We start from the raw sequence: 19,640 nt of genomic DNA on the forward strand, positions 1-19,640 counted from the left end.
GAAGCAGGAACTTGAACCAGGTCTCCCAGGTGGGTGGCAGGGGCCCAAGCACTTGAGGGTTATTGTCTGCCTCCCACAACACAGTATCAGGAAGCCAGACTGTAAGGGCAGCAGCCGGGAATCAGACCGCACTCTGATATGGGATGCAGGTGTCCGGGCCGTGACTTAACCTGCTACACCACAACACCCACCCCAACGCCCACCCCAAAGATCATTTTCCGAGAGCCTGGTACACACCAAGCACTGTGCTGGACACTTCATATGTTATCTGATCTCACGCTCATGACAGTTCCATGACCAGAGAGAACCAGCGCCGTCTCCCAGACGCGGACCTGAGGCGCCGGGAGTTAGGTAACGCACCCTAAGGTGCCGTGCAGCTACTGACACTGAGGCCCAGGCTCCTCACTGCACGGCTCCACACACACTGCCCCAAGTCTCCTTTTGGAATTGGCCCGTGTAGTAGGCCGTTTTGTTACCATAACAAAACACCTGAGGTTGGATAACTTATAAAGAAAAGAGGTTTATTTTGGCTTGCAGTTCTGGTCCCAGGCGGTGGGGCCACATCTGGTGATATGGCCTTCCTGCTGAGAGTCCCAAGGGGCACAGGGCACCGCATGGCGAGATGCTCTGTGTGTGCGTGCGTGTGTGTGTGTGTGAGCGTGTGCACGCGCACAGGCGCTGTGGTCCCCTTCATACAGAACCACCAGGATTCAATCCCAGAGCTCAACCCTAACGACCTTGTGTAAGTCTAGACACCCGCACAGGCCCTGCCTCTACACCCCACAGTTCCCACCCTCATCGCACCTCACAAAGGGGACTGAACTCCAACGCAGGAACCCTGGGACACTCAAACCCCAGGCAAAGCGTGGCAGTCCCCAGTTCCCACAGGCCCTCCACACCCGATCTGCCAGAGGGAGGACCCTGGACCCTGGGTCGCAGCTGCCTTAACCGTAAGGCAGGTGCCGAGGGTGGACCTTGCAGGCTCCAGGCAGCCCCTCAAGGAGGCAGGCTTGGGCGGTGAAGGCCCCACCTGACCACAGAGAGGCTGCCAAAGCACTGGCCAGTCCAGGGGCTCAGCCGCTTGGGGCCCAGGGGCGATTTTCTCCAGGCTTGCTGCAGGGTACGAGTGAAGCGTCCTTGCCTGCAGGGGGTCGGGGCGGGGTTGGGGGGGGTGATGGCTCAAGGCCTCTGCCCAGTGCAGGGACGGCTGAGCCTTCTGCACCCCGAGGACAGGGCGGGTGGCAAGGCTGGGGCACTTCCTGCTGCCCTGGCCTGGGCAGCGCCTCCTTGTAGCGGTCTGGGTGTGAAGGTCAAGTTGAGGAATGGAGGGGAGGAGGGAGGACCGTGGTTGGAAGCCGTGGGAGTCCCCAGCCACCAGGAAGCAGATAGAGGGGACGCCGGCTCAGAGGAGGTTTATTTGCTCTGTGGCTCTGCAAGGAGAGGGGTGGGAGGCGACACAGGGCACACACAGACCCCTCCCCACGGCCAGCAAGGAGCAGGGCAGCTGGGACGCCAGGCTGGACACACGGGCGATGCCAGGCCTGGGGCCTCTCACACGATGCCATCGAAGCCATGCACACCACACTTCTTGCCGGCCACCTTGCAGCCAAACCTCAGTGCCTCCAGCATGCTCTTCCCTGCACAAGGACACGCAGCTGGGGCCACTTGGCACCGTAGGGGCGCCGGATCAGCCCGGCTCTGCCGCCCCACGCTGCGTACTCACCCTGGGACAGGCTGAAGATGACGGAGGCGTTGAAGGTGTCTCCGGCCCCCAGAGTATCCACCACTCGTGGGGGCGACACGGCGTCGGAGTGCAGCAGCTGGCCGTCGGGGCCCAGCGCGTCGGCGCCCTGCTCGGCCCAGGCGCAGACCAGCGTGGCCCTGCAAGATCTGGCCTCAGCCCGCCGCACCACCCGGGCGGACCCAGCCCCACACGGCCCCTTCTGCGTCCCGCGGCTCACCCTTTCCGCACACGCGAGTACAAGCCCCTGAGGGCTTCCTCCGCGGAGCCGAAGCCCAGGTGCCTGGCCACGTCTTTGCTGACAAACACCTGCGGGCGGCGGGGGAGAGGCTGGCGGTCACGGCCTGGCGTTGCCCAGGTCACACGCAGCTTGCCTGGCACGGGATCCCGCTGTCGCGCACAGCCGTTGTCTACACTGCGGGAGAGCGCTAGTCTGTTCTGAGACCAGAGGCCCGGAAGCGCGGAGAGCCGGGAGCGCCCTCTGGGGGCGGGTCGTGTGCCGGCCTCGGCGTGCAGTTGCCGGTCTCCGCGGCCCCACGGCTGCGCGTCCGCTTTCCCAGCCGCCGGGACAACGGAAGACTCCAGGGCTCCCTCCACACCAGCTGCACGACGGGGGTCTCGCCCCCGGCAGGCAACGGAAAACCGGGAGGCGGCGCCTCGGGCGTCCGGAGATTCCTCTGCGTGGCAAGGTTGGGGACAAAGGACCACATGCCACATTCCCAGCTCTGCCCAGATGTACCTCTCCATGTTCCTACTCCGCCCCTCATTGCCTAGAGGGAAAGAACGAGGAGGTCCAGAGAGGAGATACTTCTGGCCACGTCCAAGACCCCTGGGCACCCTAACGCCCCCGCTCTCCGGGAGTGGAGAAAGTCTGCTCCCTGGCCACTGCTGAACTCAGAGCTGGAGGTCTGCGGCCCTCCGATACCACCAAGCCAGAGGCTGCGGTGCCAGCACAGGGGAGGGGGTGGGGTGGGCCAGGGGATGCTGGAAGGACGCGGGACGCTGGAAGCAGCACGCCGACTCCGTGCGCACTCACCACCTCTCCATAGCCAAACAGCTGGAACAGCTCCTCCCGGGGCTTCTCTATCTCCACGGACACCCGGATCCTCTGCTCTGCAGGCTGCCTGGCGTTGTGCTGTTCTATCCTCTGCAGCATCTTCACCTGCTCCGATGCGTTCCGTCCCTGGGGCCGGGAGGGGCAACTTAGGGCCGGAGGGCACTGTCCAGCTGATCTGGCTCATTCCTGCTCCCTGCTGGGACTCTGGGCGGGTGGGGGGCGGGGAATAGGGGACAGGGACTGCAACCCCTTCCTAAGTTAGAAAATTCTGGAGCTGTCATGGACCTTGCAGACTTCATCAAATGGCTCTCCCATGTCACAGATGAGAAAATAATGAGTAAAGCTCTGAAGGCCCTACAGTGAGTTCAATGACAGGGCTGGGATTAGAACTCAGGACTTCTCAAGGTTCCCTCTAAAACGTCCATCTTGGAGGCAAAGGTCTAGTTCCCTGCATTTGGGAGCTCTTGTTCCCGCTTCCTGGATGCAATGGGTTGGGGGATACGGAGCCGGCCTCCTGCCAGAGGACCTGCTGGACTGTGCCCGGAGCCAGCCCCCCTCCTGTGTGTGTTTCCGGGCCTGAGTTTCCCCATCTGAAAATGGAAGGAAGCGTGGAGAGGGGCCTCGGAGTTGGACGCATCTACTTCTAGGTGTTCCATGGTTCAAAGACACCAAGGAGGGGGCAGAACACGTGGGCGGGGCTAGCCAGTTGAGTCCCTCAAAAAGCAGGCTGGGGCGGGGCTTGCCTCAATGTGGATCCACTTGAACCGGTTCAGATCAACCTTCTCAAAGTCCTTAGCAGACACATCTGGCAGGTTCCTAGGTCACAGGATGGAAAGGACAGAGAAGGGCCTAGTGAGGTCAGCCGGGGCCGGGCTGTCACGGGCAGCTGGGGACTGTGCCCGGCACTGCAGGCACATGGCAGGAGGCTGGATCTACAGCTCAGGAGCGTCAAATTCAGCTCCAGGATGGGCCCTGCCCCAGCCTCCCGGGGTGCCCCGTCTTGAGGTTGAGACTGGTATTATCTAAGGGTAAACTCAACAGCAACACCGGACACAAGGGGCCAGCTCTGTGTGCCTCGAAGACCAGTCTCCCAGAATGCTCTAAGAGCACTGGGAACTACAGTTCCCAGAATTCCCCTTGCCAGTGCACACAACTCCCAGGAGGCAGTGCCCCAGCAGACGCCAAAGCCCTTGGGGGATCCTGCAGGGAAGCTTGGTCTATCATGCCCGTTTCTGTATTGGGAGCACCCGCCATGCGTCCAGAGCCCCCGTGACATCTCTGAGGTCAGGGTTGGCGGCGGCAAAGAGTTATGTTTGGCCAGCTTAGGCATGGAGACTCAGAAGGGGTCTGCCTCCACCCCACCCCCTCCATGGCCCGTGGCCCAATCCTTTGTCCACTTCACTAGCTGTGTGCCCGGGGACCTTCTGCCTCTCAGCCCAGCTGCAGCTGGACGGAGCATCTGTGCATGCGCCTGGACTGAGGCCAGCCGGCAATACACCTCTCTCCCCAGAGCCCCTCCCCGTGAATCCCAGGTGCGTCCTGGAGCCAAGGAGCTACAGATTATTGCCCAATGAGCAGTTCACTGGGATTGCCCAGTCTGAAGGTCACCTCTGGCGCGGCGGGGCGCTCACTCATTCGCTGGGACATACAGAGCCCAGGGACCCTGCAGCTGATCCTGGGCTGCCTGCCCCTCTCCCATGTCCCTCGGTCAGGGTGAGCAGGCAGGGAGCCTGAACCCTGGGGCGCTGGGCTTGGGCCCTCACAGATTCCTGGTCCCTGAACCTCAGATTCTTCAGGAGGGAGTCACCCCCCCCACACGGGTTGGCACCCCATCAGATGAGCCTGATCTGCCGCCCAGTGTCCCTGCTCCCTGCGCTTCAGGCATGACTGAATGGTGTGTGGCTGTCTGGTCCCACTCCTTTGTGCTAGAACCCTCAGAGCTCTCAGCCGGCTGGAATATACCGCAGCTCCTTGGTGCATGCCGCAGGCTGGCAATCCCAGGGCTGACCCTGCACGGTCCCGTGGGCCCCTTAGCCCTTCTGGGCTTAAGATGGGTTGAACTGCATCACCCACTCCCCTCTCCTGGGAGCACTTTCCCCGCACCCACACCCAAGCCGCTGATTGACTAATTATGGAGCAATCACATCATTAATTACATTTGGTGCAGGCCTGGTTACCAGGCAGAATAGAACCCGTCCCTTTCCACCCTACTTCTCCCCTCATTGAAGACAATTCAGCAATCACGGCACAGTTTGGCGTGGGGGCAATTTCTGGTACAGAGAAGCCACAGAGGGCCAGCTGGGATGCCCATGGTGGCGATGAGGAAGAGGGCTGATTGGTGGGTGGTGGAGGGCGAGGCCGGGGGCCTTACGTGTCGTAGAGCACAATGGTACGGGAACCATTGGTGCTGTTGACGATGCAGCAGGAGCAGGGGGTCTCTCCCCTGTCCTGCCAGGCCACCTGAGACACGTCCACGCCCCGCCGCCTGAAGTCGGCCACCAGGAAGCTTGGGGAGGAGCCCGAGCCAGGGAGAGGGCAAGGAGACACAGGTTAGAGCCTGCACGGGCCCAGGGCCTCCCAGGCCAGTGGGAAGGGGGTGTGGCTGCACATGGTCCTCTGGGAGAAGGTCCTGCTGTGGGGTTTGGTGACGGCGGCGGTGGCGGCGGCGGTGGCGGCAGCTGGCAAGGTGCAGACAGGTGTACAAACCTGTAGGCGTGGAGGATGGTGCGGCTCCCAGTGGCCTCGCTGATGATGACTGTGGAGGTGGGGACAGAGCCCTGGGTCTGAAAGACTGTGTAGCGTAGGTCCACAGAATAGCGGCGCAGGTCCTCCAGGACAAAGCTGCCAGGGCAAGCGAGCCAGGGGGCGCAGTTCGACGAAGGTTGAGGGGAGCACAGCGCAGCTGGCAGGGAGGGCAGGGGGACAAGCAGAGGGGCTAGGAGAGAGTGAGGCATCGCGGTCTCGCCACTGGCTGTGCAGGGGGGCAGGAGAGGCAGGGCTGCAGAGCCCGGGGCGCAGAGCGACGAGAAAGAACATTCCTGCAGGTCCTGGCAGAAGCACCTCCAACCCTGACTCCGTCTTCCAATCCAACTCAGGTTGGAAAGGACCGGCTCCTGTTCACAGAGGTGGAAGGGGGTGGATGTGGGGCCTAGACCCTGCGCCCTGTTGGAGCCAAGTAGATGGGGGCACTGGCCCGGGGCCCAGTTAATCATTAATCACCAGGGTGAGACTTGGCACACCCGCACCTCTGCCAGCACGCTCAGCCCCACGCCCTGCGGCCCTGTCCTCTCGGAGTCCCCTTCCTGACCTAAGCTCTCACTCCATGCCTGCCTCTCCTGGATGCCCATCCAGGAAGTGGGGCCGCCCTGGAGACCTGCTCACGCCCTATTCTCCAGCAGCCAGGGGAGCTGGCTTCCAGGGCCTGGAACCCCTCAGGCTGGGCCTGGACAATTACCCAGAATTCCCTCCAGCCAGAGTGAGCCCCCGGGTGCTGTTGGGAAGACTGCAGCCGCCCTGGAAACGTGCTGTTCTGTGTGCAACAGCGCAGCGGTGCAGCCGCCACCCGGGGCCCCTCACCAGAACCCCCCCTACTTCCAGCAACACGGACGCTGCACAAGACAGATCTGCAGGTCCCAAATCAGGGCATCGGCACGACTCAAGCATTCTCTACGTGGCCTTCCCAAAGCATCATTCCGATGGGTTGGTTTGCCAAACAACTATGCACACCTCCAGTGCCTGGCACATAGTAGGTGCTCATTAAATGTCTGTTGCCCACACAGGGTGAGTTCTGAACAGGCCACCCCTCAGCACTACTGCTGCATTCGGGAAGATCTCTCTACCCCCTAAGCCAGCACTGCAGTCCCGCCCCTAACGAGGCGGAGAGGAGCTACTGACAAGGGCTAAGAAGAGAGCAGCCCTGGGCCCCGAGGCCCTCTGTCCTCTCACAGGGCAGGTGCTCGCCTCCCGTTCACTCTGTACCAGTTCTCCAGGGTGGGGAGTTTGGCTGTGGCTCAGGTGGTTGGGCTCTGGCAGCCCCCCTCAAACTAGAGTTCAAAGGACTGCACTTCACAAGCCAGCAACCTGGCAGCCTGCCCCGCTGCCCACAGTGGGCAAAGTGTGGGCCTCACCTCCCGATAAGTGTGTGCTGAGCTGGCAGCACCAGGGGTCAAAGGGCTCCTGAGCCCTCGCAGCAGCCAACGTGGAGAAAGCGTGTGGGCCACTTACAGGCTGCGGCCCCACAGCCAGCTGGGAGCTGTGGGTTCTGGGCCCAGCATGGGCACGTGCTTTCGGGGTGTCCTGGACAGGAACTCTCACCTGCCCTGCCCGTCCCCTGGGACCATGGATGAGGGAGGGAGAGTTAGTGTGTCCCACTGCAGCCGGGATAAGGCACTTGGGAAGGGCAAAGGCAAATCCACAGCAGCCTGTAGGAAGCAAGGGAGGAGAGCCGGGGAAGCCAGAGCAGGCTCCAGGCAGGCGGCAGGAAAGCGGCTGTGGACGCAAAACCTGTGCAGCAAAGCACTGGGCCACCGCCCGCCACCCCGCCCCACCCCCGGGGCGCTGCACCCCTCCACCCAGCTCCCCTTTCTCATCCCCCCACCCCAGGGTTCTGTCCCACTCCACCTCCCCCAAGGCAAGCCTCCTCAGTGGGCACACCCTCCTGGACTCACTCGGCAACGTGGTCAGCAGCCAGCGAGCCCATGAAGGCACAGGGGGCTCCGAGCAGGGACAGCACAGTGCAGGAGTTGGACGCATTGCCTCCACGCTGCCATCTCTGGGACAAGCACCTGTGAAGAACAAGAGGGGTCCCTGCAGGTCCAGCGGGCTGGCCTGGGAGACCAGGGCCAACCCCAACCCCTGGGACAAGGGGGATCCCTGCAGGTCCAGCGGGCTGGCCTGGGAGACCAGGGCCAACCCCCGACCCCTGGGACAAGGGGGGTCCCTGCAGGTCCAGTGGGCTGGCCTGGGAGACCAGGGCCAACCCCAACCCCTGGGACAAGGGGGATCCCTGCAGGTCCAGTGGGCTGGCCTGGGAGACCAGGGCCAACCCCCAACCCCTGGGACAAGGGGGGTCCCTGCAGGTCCAGCGGACTGGCCTGGTAGAACCAGAGCCAACCCCAACCCCTGGGTGGGGGCCCACAGGATGCAAGGGTCAGCAGACCCTGCTGCACAGAAACCATCTAGGTCACTGGCTCATTTCCTAGATGACATAACTGGGGCTCAGCCACGGGAAGGGGCTTGGTCAAGGGCAGGCCTAGAAGCTCATAGCAGTCAGTGCCGATGGTTCCATCTGTTCCAGAGGCGCCAGGAAACCACTCACCCCAAGTCATCATCAATGGGGGCTCCACTGACTGAGCCACTAGTCCCCAGCCAGTCAGAGGGGCTCCCACAGGCCAGGGCCTCAGAGACTGTGTCTTCCCCAGGGTATCACACTTCCTACCTGTCCCTGTCCCTGAGAGCCACTTGAAGAATAACCACCGAGTTAGGAAATGAGGAAGGCAGGACAGCAAGCCTGGACACTGGGCTCATTCAGAGTGCAGGCAGGAGGGCTAACTCTTACGATTTCAAATGTTAAAAAGAGGGGCTGGGCCAGCGCCGTGGCGCAGCCGGTTAAGCCACTGCCTGTGATGCCAGCCAGGTTCAAGTCCCGGCTGTTTCATTTTCCGAGCCAGCTCCCTGGTAATGTGTCTGGAAAAGCAGCGGGAGATGGCCCAAGTGCTTGGGCCCCCGCACTCACGTGGGAGACCCGGATGGAGTTCCAGGCTCCTGGCTTTGGACTGGCCCAGCCCTGGTAGTTGTGGCCATTTGAAGAGTGAACCAGCAGATGGAAGACCTCTCTCTCTCTCTCTCTCTTCTCCTACTCTCTCTCTCTAACTCTGCCTTTTTTAAAAAGTTTTTTTTTTTCTCCATCCTTTTTTCCTCCATCCTTTACTGAAAATCTGTCAAAGGGAAATGAACAAGATACTCCCAAAGGGCTTCGGTGTCATCGGCAACCCAAACGGTAAGTCAGGCACACCCACGAGCTCCTTCCGGCACGCTGAGCGCCAAACCGGCTGGGCTGCTGCCTATTTCCATGGAGCCACTTCCAAAATAGCCCTATAATAATTGTTACGGTCATGGCACTCGCAGTAAGAGGAACAAAGAACCAGTATTTCGGAGAAATCATTGAATGGGGATGTGTAGGCCAATGCCTATTTGTACACAGAACTTAACCCGAAGCTCCCTTCAGACTGGGGAAATGGGGAGCCCGGTCTCACAGGATAGAAAGAGGGGGCACTTGTTTGTAAAGGGCCCATGGCGCTCAAGTTCTGTGCTTTGGGGAAACCGGCATGCAAGGAAAGGAGGTGTCCAGCCACCCAGCTGACAGCAGAGCTGGGATCCCTGGCTGCAAAGCAGTGCTGTTTACCCTGTATTTTATTTTTTTAAATAAGAAGTAGTTAGGCCCAAGCTTTGATGGGGCTCCTAAGAAAGGGTATGGAATTCTGCTCTGTGCGAAGCCTCCCCAGTCACTGATACCTGCTGTGCAGAAGGGCTCAGCCGGAGGAGGCTGCTCTGTGGCAGGGCCACTCCCCGTGGGTCTGATGGAGCTCCAAGCGGCAGCTCCCTAGAGTCCCGAGTGCCTGCTGAGCACAGAGACCCTGGGCCCAGTGATGCTGAGATGCCCAGCAAGGGAGGAGTTCCCTCAGAGGGGAGGGGGACACCAGAGCCCAGGCACGCTGTGCTGAGCAGAGCCACAGGCTGAAGGGAGGGGAGGCACGCCTGGAGGGCAGGAGACATGGCCAGCTCGGGAAGTGTTCCGTAGAAGGCACCTGGCCTGGCCCTCACCTTGTGAGCCTGCCCTGTCCTCGTGGGAGCCAGCAGCACCCCACCCCCGCCCTGCAGAGCAGTAGAAAGAGGCCCTGGGGTCTTCCCCAGACCCTGCACAGCCCTGGGAGACCCTGCGGCAGTGGAATTTGCTCCACTCCCCCAAGAGCAGCCCTGACCCCTCATTGTGCATGGTAGCCTGGGGCTGGCTGCACCCTGGAAAGTGAGTTAGGTCTATGCAGCAACACCCCGACTCTCTTCCGCACTGTCCCTGCACCTGTGGCAAGCAAACCCTGTGCCCAAAGCACAGGGTCAGCTCCACCAGCCAGGTAGCAGCAAAGGGACAGGGAGTGCAGGGGCCGGCGCGGGGCTGGAGCGCTCCGTTCTGAGCCCAGACACGCAAGTGGGGATGCCGCTGACGAACCGTGCAAATCTCCACATCTTCAGCTTCTTCCTCTGCACGGAGTTGACTGATCCTTGCACGGTTCCCACGGGCGTCAACCCTGCCCGGTCTCTCCCCCAGCCAGCCTCAGGGCCATCTTGTCAGAGGCAGCCTTGAGCTTTTATCTGGTTCTGGGCTGAGCCACTGGAGAGCCGTGAGCACGTCCCAGGGTCCCTGCCACACGGGAGGTGCCTCCACGGCTGCACCCTATCACGCGCAGGTGTGACCACCACACAGGACGTTCCAGCGTCTACCAGGCGACTTAGAAGGATGTTTTCCGGAATGCTCTTCCCTGACCTTTCTCAAATCGACTTCTGGTAAACTCCTTGTGGAATTTAGCTCCAGGGAAAACTGGCTCCCAAACCACCTCTCCTGTGGCATCCGCAGCACCGCCTCCGGTGCCAGCAAGCCTTGGGCCAAAGCTCAGATACCACGGTTTTAAATGTGCTGGAACCTTCTAACTGCTCATACCTCTTACCCTAGGCGACCCCAGATGTTTTTTAGAAACAGGCAAGATATATGCAAGGCCGTCAAACAGTTCGTGGAAATGCATATTATAAAAAAAAAAAAAAAAAAACTACATGGATTTCAAAATAGTTTGCACAAAAACAAATATTTTCAATCTGTTTTTCCATGAATCTCTTGATGCACCCTCCGATATGTGGCACACAGGTTGGTAGAACGCATTTAGAAGCAAGTGCACACTCCCGGGGTGGGCGGTGGGAGCGCCGGGCCCACCAGCTGTCTGCCCTGGGATAAATCGCTTCCTCTCTGTACTTGCTGATCCGCAACACGGGAATCCTGAGACCTAGCCCGATGCGCTCCACAAGGCTGCGTCCATTATTTCTCCTCTCCCACTAAGAGCCCCCCAGGCTTCCCCGGCAGAGAAGGCTGGACCCTCGCGGCCTCACTGCAGGGTCTCTGGCTAGCAGCCCGGTGGTCTTGGCCGCGGGCCACACACGCAGGGCTGCAGCGGTGCCCGGGGCTTTGGAGGGGCCCGGGCGCCCCTACCTGCTGTCCGTGTCCTCCTCCGGGTACTTGTCCACTACATTGATGACGTCCAGCACCACCAGCCCCACGCACAGGATCTGCTTCTCCTCCATGAGGCTGCGCCCGAGCTTTGGGCCCGCCAGGCTGTCGGAGTGCCTTCCCGGGCCCTGCCTCTTATCCCGCAGGGCCGGGTCCCGCTCCCAGGGGCTGCCCCGGCTCCTCCTCCGCGTGCACAGCTCCTCCCCCGGGAGTCCACGGCGGCGCCGGAGGGTGCAGGGAACGGAGCAGGGCCCCGGCCGCCGCAGCCCAAGGACCCAGGCCGGCCCAAGAGGGCCGATCCCGAGGTCTCCCCGAAGCGGCCGACCTGGCCTCGCAGGTGGCAACACCTCCCACTCCCGGACCTCAGCTTCCTAGCTCGTCCCCCGGGCTCGGGGTGGGTGCAGACCTGGCTAGAGAGCGCGGTGAAGCAATCTGCCGCACGCAAGGAGAAAGGGCACGCACGAGTACCGCGCCGCCTGCGCGCCCTCCGCCGCACCTGCCGCTCTGGCTCTCCGCCCTGCACCCGCGGGGCTGAGCGCAGCCTCGCGACCCGAGCCCTCACTGCCGCCCGGCTTCTCCTCCGCCCGCCCGCTCGGTGGGCTCCGGACGTCACGTGACGCGAGACGCCGCTGAGCGCCCCCTGGCGGACGCGGGCGGAACCGGCGTGACCGCGAGAGCCCCTCGGCGCCGGGCGGCGGCGGCGGCGGCGATTGCGGGCGCGGGGCCGGGGATCCTCTCCGTGCGTTGCCATCTTCTCCCGCACGGTCCCGTGTACTCCTGCCTACCCCGGAACACGGACTGGAGCGGAACGGCTTGTTTTGTTTTGTAGAAAAAAAATCAAGTGTGTTTATTCGTCAATAGTTTAGTATGGCGGTGGGGGCCGGAGCCCGCTCGGGAGAGCCCCGGAGTCGGCCCGCAGGGCTGGTGCAAGGACGGAGGGGCGAGCATCGGCCCTCCGCAGTCCGGGTCCTGGAAGGGGCTCAGGCCGGAGCTGGGCCGGGGGCGCTGAGTCCCCGAGGCTGGGCGCCCAGAACGGCGCTCCGAGCCAGGCGGGGCCCGCCGGCTCATTGGCGGGCGCAGACACTTGAGAGCGGTGAGGTCGGCTCCTGTCTACACCTGTCCCAGCTCCAGGTCCGCGTAGAGCAGGGCCCCGCTGAAGATGGTGAGCGGCTCCTCCGAGTGCGCCAGCTGCCCCATCACCAGGTCGATGCAGACCGTGTCCCCAGCCTGCAGCGGCAGGATGAGGCTGAACACGCCCAGCGCGCCGGGGCTGGGCTGGCTCTCCACCACCGGCTTGTTCTCCAGGCCCTCGGGCTCGTAGCCGCCAGAGTCGATGCGGGCCACGCCCAGGTTGGAGCGGGACAGCACGGCCTCCACTTTCTCATGCCGGTGCCCAGTCAGTACCGCGCTCAGCAAGTAGCGTCCGGCCAGCGGTGCGGTGAACACGCCTGAGGACAAGGGTGGGCGTCAGGAGGGCTTCGGGGTGGGGAGGCCCCGCTGCGCGCTCAGTTGCTGTTGCATTCACTCAGAACAGGGCCTGGGCCGGAGCAAGCCCCGGGGAAGAGCAGGTGGGAGAATGACGCCCCTCCCCTGCCCGATCGGTGAGGATGAAGGCGGGCAGGGCCCATGTCCCCACTGCTCACCTGTCTCCGGGTCATAGTAGCCTCCGTCGTTGAGTAGGACCCTGTCGAAGGGGACTGTGCCTGGTTCAGACCGCGGCAGACTCAGGGCAGCTGAAAATGCCACCCGGGGCACAGGCACGGCAGGTGCCCCCTCCTCTCCTGGGGGTGGGGTGGGGGGTGGGTTAGAGGAGCTCAGGGCAGACCTGCCCCCCCCAAGTCCTCTGCCCTCCAGAATCAGAAGGAAGCAACTTACCCTGTTCACCCTGGGGGCCTGTGGGAAGAGAAAGGAGAGCAGTCAGGAGTGCGGCTCTCGCTAAGTCATTCAGCAAACACTGGCTAAGTCTCCCCTGCTGTGCTGGTGCCCTGTGGATTTCAGGGCTCGGCTGCTGGGCCTTGAGCCCTCACCGCAGCCCCTCCCATGCCAGATGGCCCTGGTAGGACCAGTCTTAGTCTCCAGGGCAGCACTGGGGCCAGCACGGCCAATGGCAAACACGGCGACTGTCCCGGCTCCTGGTCGTCTGTCCACCACCAGCCAATCCCTCAGCCCTTTCCCTTCTCTGTCAAGTTCAGAGTGGAATGTCAAGCCTTGGGCTGCCCAAAGGGTCAGCGGCAGCCAGGGTCTTGGCCCACGTACCTGGTGGCCCAATGGGCCCCTTTTGTCCATCCTTGCCCGGAAGCCCTGGAGGTCCGGCAGGGCCTGGGGGCCCCTGCATCCCAGGAGGTCCTGGAGGCCCAGCCTCACCCGCAGGCCCTAGGGCAACAAAACTAAGTTGAAAAAGAGCCAGAAAGGGAGTTTGCGAAGGCCGAGGAAAGCGGTGGCCCCACGGGTAGGGAAGGGGGCTGAAACAGGTGGGCCTCTGCAGGCTGACAAGGGGAGGGGGGCCTGGCTTGCCCATGCCGGCTGTGTGGCTGGCAGAACAAATCGCACCTCCACCCACAGGCCTGGCTGAGCCACTGGGCGACGCGAGGGAGCGGGGACCTCCCACCATCTCCTGGGACAGGCTGGAACCCCCCGAACAGAGGCTGGGGCTGCAGTTCATGGGGGGGCAGAGCAAGCAGAAAGCAGCTGAGCGGAGGCTGGGCTGCTGCAGGGTGCGGGGAGACAGAGGGCTTGGAGGGGGTCCCCCGTGCCTGCTCCGGCCCCTCACCAGTGAGATCCTGCAGGCTGAGCTGGTGCAGTCGGCCCTCCAGGAGCTGCAGGGAGCTGTTCAGGGCGCCGAGCCGCCTGCCCAGGCTGGCCTGCCCCCCCAGCAGCTTCTCCAGCAGGGCCGCCTGGGTGTGGCTGGTGCTGTTGGTTTCCCGCAGCCCGGCCCAGAGGCCAGCCACGTGCCTGGAAAGGCCCTCACGCAGGCCCTGCAGTCCCCCAGCCACGGTGTCCAACCGCTCACAGACGCCTTCGAGACGGCCCAGTCGTCCCTCCAGGCTCGGGCACTGGCCGGCCTGCGCCTGCCCCTCCTCCAGGCCTCGGAAGCGCTCCTCGCTCTCTGTGGCGTGCTCTGTGGCCTCCTGCTGCAGCCTGTTAATCTCTGAGATAATGCTGTCCTTGGTGGCCCCCAGGTCGGCCAGATCAGCACCCTGGCCCTCCACGGTGGTCTGCAGCTCGTGCAGGGAGTCATTGAGGGAGCTAAAGGTGAGAATAACTTCAGAGAGCTCTCCTTGCAGGGCCTGGAGGGCCGAGCCTGAGCTGCCCCCAAACACGCTGAAGCCGTCCAAGGGCCCACGGCTCGGTCCCCCAACACCCGGACCGGCCCCAGGGCCCCGTGGAGGGAGCAGGGGGCAGGAGCAGCGCTCCACGCCATCCCGAAGGCGGCCCAGCTCCTCCTGGACACCGCCGCAGGCCCCACAGCCCTCCTCCCCGCGGGCCTGCAGCAGGCCCTCCAGCTGGCCCAGCCGTGCCGCCGTGCCGTTCAGCCCCAGCGTGAGTTCTGCAGCTGCCTGGTCCTGTGCATCCATGCGCTCCTGCAGCCGGCCCACAACCCCTTGCAGCCCCTCCAGCACAGCCTGCCGGGCCTCTCCTGCCGCTCCCACCTGGTGCAGGCCGGAGCCCACCAGCCGCAGCTGCCCCTCGCTGTCCAGCACCCTGCGCTCCAGGGCACTGAGGATCTCGCTGACCTGAGAGTCCTGCTCCCCGGGGGCTCCGGAGCAGAGCTGTCCACACGCCTGCACCGCCCCCGCCACCTGCTCTTCCAGCAGGTCCAGTCGCCCAGCCAGCTCCCCGCTCACGTTGGCCAGCCGCCCCTCCAGCTTCTCTAGCCGGCCCGGGGCAGCAGGCAGCCAGTGGCCGAGCCCTCCAGGTCTCCCAGGCCAGCCCTCCTCCTGCTCGTCTGAGGGACCCAGGGTGGAGTTGAAGCGGTCCTCCAGGCGGGAGAGGCGGGAGGCTAGGCTGGTGTAGCCGGGAGGATGGCCCCCCTGCCCCGCGGCGCCGCCCAGCTCCGTGCCGCGCCTCCCGCTCAGCACCGTCACGGAGCCGGCCACCACGTCCAGCCTGCGCTCCAGCTCCCCCAGGCGGCGGCCCAGCTCCGGAGGGCAGCACTCCGGAGGCGGCCTGCGGCCCGCGGCCGGCCCAGCCAGCGGCCGCTGCCGCTCCTCCGCAGAGGCCAGCATCTTCTCCAGGGCTCGCAGCCGCTCCCGGTCCTCCTGCTGCTGCCGGCGGAAGCCGTCCAGCCCCGCCAGGCACACGGAGCACGACTCCTGCAGCCGGCGCTCCAGCTGCCGCAGCAGCTCCTCACTGGGGCCAGGCGAGGCCAGGGTCTGGCCGGGGGCCCCGCCGCTGCCGCCGCCACCGCCGCCGCCGTGGTGGTTGTTGAGATGGCCCAGCTCCTGGTCGTGCGTGGAGACGCGGTTGTCGAGGAGCTGCAGCTGGTGCTGGATCTCGTTGAGGGTCTCGTGCACGCCGGGCCGGGCGGCTGCGTCCGCCGGCTGCTGCCTCCCGTTAAAGGCCGTCTCCACGGCTTTCTGCACGTCTTCCGCCAGGCGCCCACTCAGGCCCTGCAGGACACCCCGCAGGCCTTGCAGCTCCTTGGTCAGGCTCTGCACCTGCTCCTCCAGCTGCTGTACTTTCTCTGACTCCCCAGGACCTGAGGGTGGGGGGAGGGAGAGGGCAGAGAGGCTGGACCTCAGAGCTCTGGGACTACTGCCCAGAGCCCCCTGTCCAGCAGGAGTCAGGCCCAGGCTGCTTGCAGGCTGGAGCCCACCAGCCTCTCCTTGATTTGAGCAAAAGAAAAAGGAACCTCAATTCACTGATGCCTCTAGGGCGAGTTTGAACCTGGCTCTGTTCCCCTTACAACAGCTCCCCTGGGCAAATACTATTAATTCTTCCCATTGTATGGACTGGGAAACAGAGGACCAGAGAGGCTAGGGCACTGATGGTGGCGCACTAGTTAAATGAGTGGCAGAGCCAATTTCACACCCAGATCGTCTGGCCACCACGCCCACGTCCTTTCCACCCGTCCACAGTGTCACTTGACTTTGTGGACATGGCTTCCTCACTGTGGATGAGAATGACCCTCTCTGTCTCCCGTCAAGCGGAACAAGGTGGGGTTGGCCGAGAGGCCCGTTGGCCATGCTGCGCTGGAGCTGTGACTGGGCATCACGTCCCTCCAGCACCGCGGGGACAGACAGAGGGCCCGCGGCCAGCCAGCTGGGGCTCTGGCTGCCTAGTCAGACAGTCAGCCAGAAGTTCCTGTTTCCATAATTATGGCGTGGCTATCTCGCTGGCAGGAAAGCACGGCGCATCCGGAGTGCCCCGCACACGGGGAGGAGAAGCCGTGGGAACTGCTGCATTCTGGGATCTGCAGTCTCCGGAGGCCACGGGGCGGCCTGGGCCCCAGAGTCAGGTGCAGTGCATGCTAGGACTTGTAGTCTCAGCTGTTCCCCACAGACCCAGCTCCTCAGAGGACGGTCCCCTTCCTCCACAGCTGTTCCCAACTAGGGAGGATCCTGGCCACACGTGGGCGTGCGAGAGCACTCCCCTCTCTCTGCCTTCTTTTTCTCTTGCTTTCTAGCTGTCCGCGTGCACACGCGCGCGCGCACACACACACAGCAAGGCGTGCATGGGGAGTTTCAGGGATCTCAGGAACTCCCTTCTCTCTGACTTGGAGCGCGGCTTCCCGTCGGCAGCCTGGCCCGCGCTGTCTGCTCAGGACGGCTCCCCCACCCACCCCCAGCAGCTCCCTTGCTCACCTTCTCCCCCAAGTCCGCTCAGGTGGCTGCCTGCACTGGAGCCAGAGAGGTTGGGGCGGCCAGGCCGGGGCCGAGGCTGCGGCGTGGAGGGTGCAGGGCCCTCGGCACAGTCATCGCCCCCATAGCCCTGACAGCACCTCCACTCCATCTCCGTCACTGTCTTGTAGGCCACACGGTAGCGAGGCCGGAGGAAGCTGCGGTACCTGGCAGAAGCAGAGGCGGCCTCCTCAGTGCTGCCTGTCCCGGCAGGGACCCCGGCCCCTGTCCTCGGAGCCGCTGCTGGGTCAGGCCTGCCCTCAGGCTGGGTCCTTGTAGCTGTCCCGCATGTGGCCTTGCTCAGTTGACAGCTGTCAGCTTTCTGGCCAAGGGCCAAGTCCCTGCTCTTCCTCCCCTTGCCCTGTGCTAGGACCTCGATCTCCCCCCCCCCCTTGTAGATGACCTGTCCCAGGCCACCGAAAGCTTCTGGGTGCTTGCAGGAGAGGTCAGTTTGCCCTCTGTGCCCCACCAGCCAAACTGTCGCCTCGGCGCCTCCTCTGGCTGGAGCCCAGGCCTGCCCCTTGCTATCTGCTTTGTACAAACTCCCTGAGTCAGCACCCGCCTAATGCAGCTTCCACTGAGGGCCCACCCCAAGCTCTCGGGACTCACATGACGCTTCGGGGGCACTGGGGCTGACCCCAGCCACAGGGCTGGTAGTCCGGCTTGACAAAAGTCTCCACGCCATCCTCAAGGACACAGCTCACCGTCCGCGTCACCACGTAAGCACACCAGTTCCTGCAGGCACAACCATACCTGGACCCAAGCACCAGAACACAGGTCCCGGAGGAGGCCCAGGGACGACCAGAGGGGCTGGGTCAAAAGGTCCTGAGTGGCCAGTGAGAGCCAGGGTCCCGGCAGGGGCAGGCCCCACGCCTTCCTGTGTTGCAGGAGCAGATAAAGACTTTTCAAGATGGGGAGAGGCACAGACTGGAAAAGCGCACCCCGGAGAGGTCCACTCTCGGGGCTGTGGGGTCCTGGGAGCTTCCACATCGCGCAAGTGTTGGCATCCCTTTCTGGCCCCGGCTCACTCCCAGCGTGGTAGGCTGAGTGCCAGCACTGGCCCGGCCCTGTCGGTGATCTCCTGGATGCTGGCTTCCACCCACCCCGCAGGGGAGAGGACGGGCAGGCAGGGGTCCTGCTCAGCTCAGGGTTAAGCAGAGAATAAGCCATTGATGAGCCCTGCCCCCCCGGGGGGCTGGAGTGGGGTCAGGAGGACCCAGTGCGATGGGGACAAAGGATCAGCCCGAGGATCCAGGCTGGTGTACAGCTGGCAGCCGGCAGGAAAGCCTGGCCCATGCCCCTCACACTCCCTCCGTGCCCAACTGCAGGTCCCCCCTCGGGAGGACGTGGGCGCCAATGCCCCTTAGGCGTCCACTGTTCAGGGGACCCTGGAAAAGGCCCGGCAGGAAGGCAGACCTGTGAGGGGCCACCTGGGCCTCCCCTGCCCTCCTTCCCAGGGACACCGCGTCCCGCCCGCCTCCGGCCTGGGCCCCAGAGCTTACCTGTGGCGGCTGGCAGGCCGGGGTGCGCTGGGGGCCTGGGGCCCCCCAGGGCTGAGGGCACCACCGCCCGCTGTGTAGAGGCTGTAACCTCGGGGAGGGTAGCTGGCGGCGCCCGCGGCCGCGGTCAGCAGGCAGCAGAGGCAGCAGCTCCAGAGGGTGCTGGGGGCCATGGCGGGGGCGCTCTGCGGGGCCTCAGAGGCACATCCCGGCCTGGCCGCCGGCGCACTCCGCGGGACAGCCAACTCGGTCCCGCTGCCCGGCTTCCTGCAGGCAGCCCCCAGCCGCACGCCGCCGCCTCCCGGGCTGCCTGGGCTGACCCCTCTCCCCTCCTCTCCCCTCCTCAGACTCCTTCCGCTCTCCCCTTCTCCACTCCTGAGGGGAGTCTGTTCTCAGCGCCCCGGCCCCCTCGGATGCTGCCCCTGTGCCCCCGCCCCCCGGCCACAGCTGGCCCTTCTCTCCTGATGGCCGGATCCTGGGGGTGACAGGGCTTTGCCCTTGTGGCCGGTCAGAGGCGCAAGAGCGGCTGTGGGGCGGCCGCCTCCTCTCTCCCCAGTCCCTCCCCTCCCTCCCCCTGTCTGGCTCCCGGTCCAGCCTCCCCCCACCTCTCCAACCATCGGGCGCCACATCTGCTTCTTGTTAACTCCGGGAAAGAGAGAGAGAGAAAAAAAAAAGGAAAAACAGAAATGTGGAGTTGCCGCCGGGCCTGGGGCCAGCCTCTCAGACAGGGCACACGGAGCCAGGGCCACAGCTGGGAGGAGGCGTAGACAGGGAGCAGGGGCCAGAGCCACAGCTCTCAGGGGCCAGGGCCTCCCCTGGGAGAGAGGACTTGAGGGAGGGAGGGAGCCTGGCCGGTGGGGGCGGTGAAAGAGAAAAGAGACTTGCAGGGCTCAGCCAGACACCACTCACCATGCAGTCCAGCTGCTTCTTAGTGCGCCCTGAGGCTCAGAGTGGGAAAGCCACTTGTCCAAGGTAACACAGCAAGTCAATGGTCGCGGTGAGATTAGACTCCAAGCACCTCGGTCAGTGACTGGGGAGAAAGAAGGAGAGCGGAGAGGGTTCCTGGGCCAGGGAGAAGAAAAAGGCAGGCAGGACAGGCAGTGAAGCCGGCAGAGGGAGAAAGGGACCTGGAGACAGAGCTGTCTCTGTCAAGCAATGGAGGGGCCAGGTAGGAGGAGGAAGAATGTCTTTCTTAAAGGGCCACACGAATAAGGGGCCCAGGCTGGTCTCG

The 19,640-nt window shown here is 63.9% G+C and overlaps 2 protein-coding genes across 13 annotated transcripts; both read right to left on the minus strand.

Moving 5' to 3' along the window:
• Positions 1-1,396: 1,396 nt before the first annotated feature.
• Positions 1,397-11,736, minus strand: KHK (ketohexokinase). Of its 11 annotated transcripts, none has more exons than XM_051843093.2 (8): positions 11,567-11,736; positions 7,466-7,582; positions 5,170-5,304; positions 3,542-3,614; positions 2,778-2,924; positions 1,962-2,050; positions 1,724-1,881; positions 1,397-1,637 (listed from the first exon to the last, which is right to left on the minus strand). In XM_051843093.2, exons 2-8 carry the CDS (start codon positions 7,495-7,497, stop codon positions 1,552-1,554), a joined length of 720 nt encoding a protein of 239 aa, XP_051699053.1. In that variant the 5' UTR covers positions 7,498-7,582; positions 11,567-11,736; the 3' UTR covers positions 1,397-1,551. The 11 variants fall into 11 exon arrangements, with proteins under 11 accessions (XP_051699053.1, XP_069925437.1, XP_069925434.1 ...); XM_070069336.1 differs by lacking the exon at positions 5,170-5,304 and adding an exon at positions 5,505-5,639; XM_070069333.1 differs by lacking the exon at positions 5,170-5,304 and adding an exon at positions 5,505-5,733.
• Positions 11,737-11,886: 150 nt separating this feature from the next.
• EMILIN1 (elastin microfibril interfacer 1) lies at positions 11,887-18,965 on the minus strand. Of its 2 annotated transcripts, none has more exons than XM_051843067.2 (8): positions 18,413-18,965; positions 17,520-17,663; positions 16,875-17,077; positions 13,841-15,769; positions 13,327-13,443; positions 12,946-12,963; positions 12,714-12,851; positions 11,887-12,518 (listed from the first exon to the last, which is right to left on the minus strand). In XM_051843067.2, exons 1-8 carry the CDS (start codon positions 18,580-18,582, stop codon positions 12,181-12,183), a joined length of 3,057 nt encoding a protein of 1,018 aa, XP_051699027.1. In that variant the 5' UTR covers positions 18,583-18,965; the 3' UTR covers positions 11,887-12,180. The 2 variants fall into 2 exon arrangements, with proteins under 2 accessions (XP_051699027.1, XP_051699028.1); XM_051843068.2 differs by having other exon boundaries at positions 17,520-17,645; positions 18,413-18,963.
• Positions 18,966-19,640: the final 675 nt, after the last annotated feature.

This window comes from Oryctolagus cuniculus, chromosome 2 (assembly GCF_964237555.1).
Source record: "Oryctolagus cuniculus chromosome 2, mOryCun1.1, whole genome shotgun sequence".
Lineage (NCBI taxonomy): Eukaryota > Metazoa > Chordata > Mammalia > Lagomorpha > Leporidae > Oryctolagus > Oryctolagus cuniculus.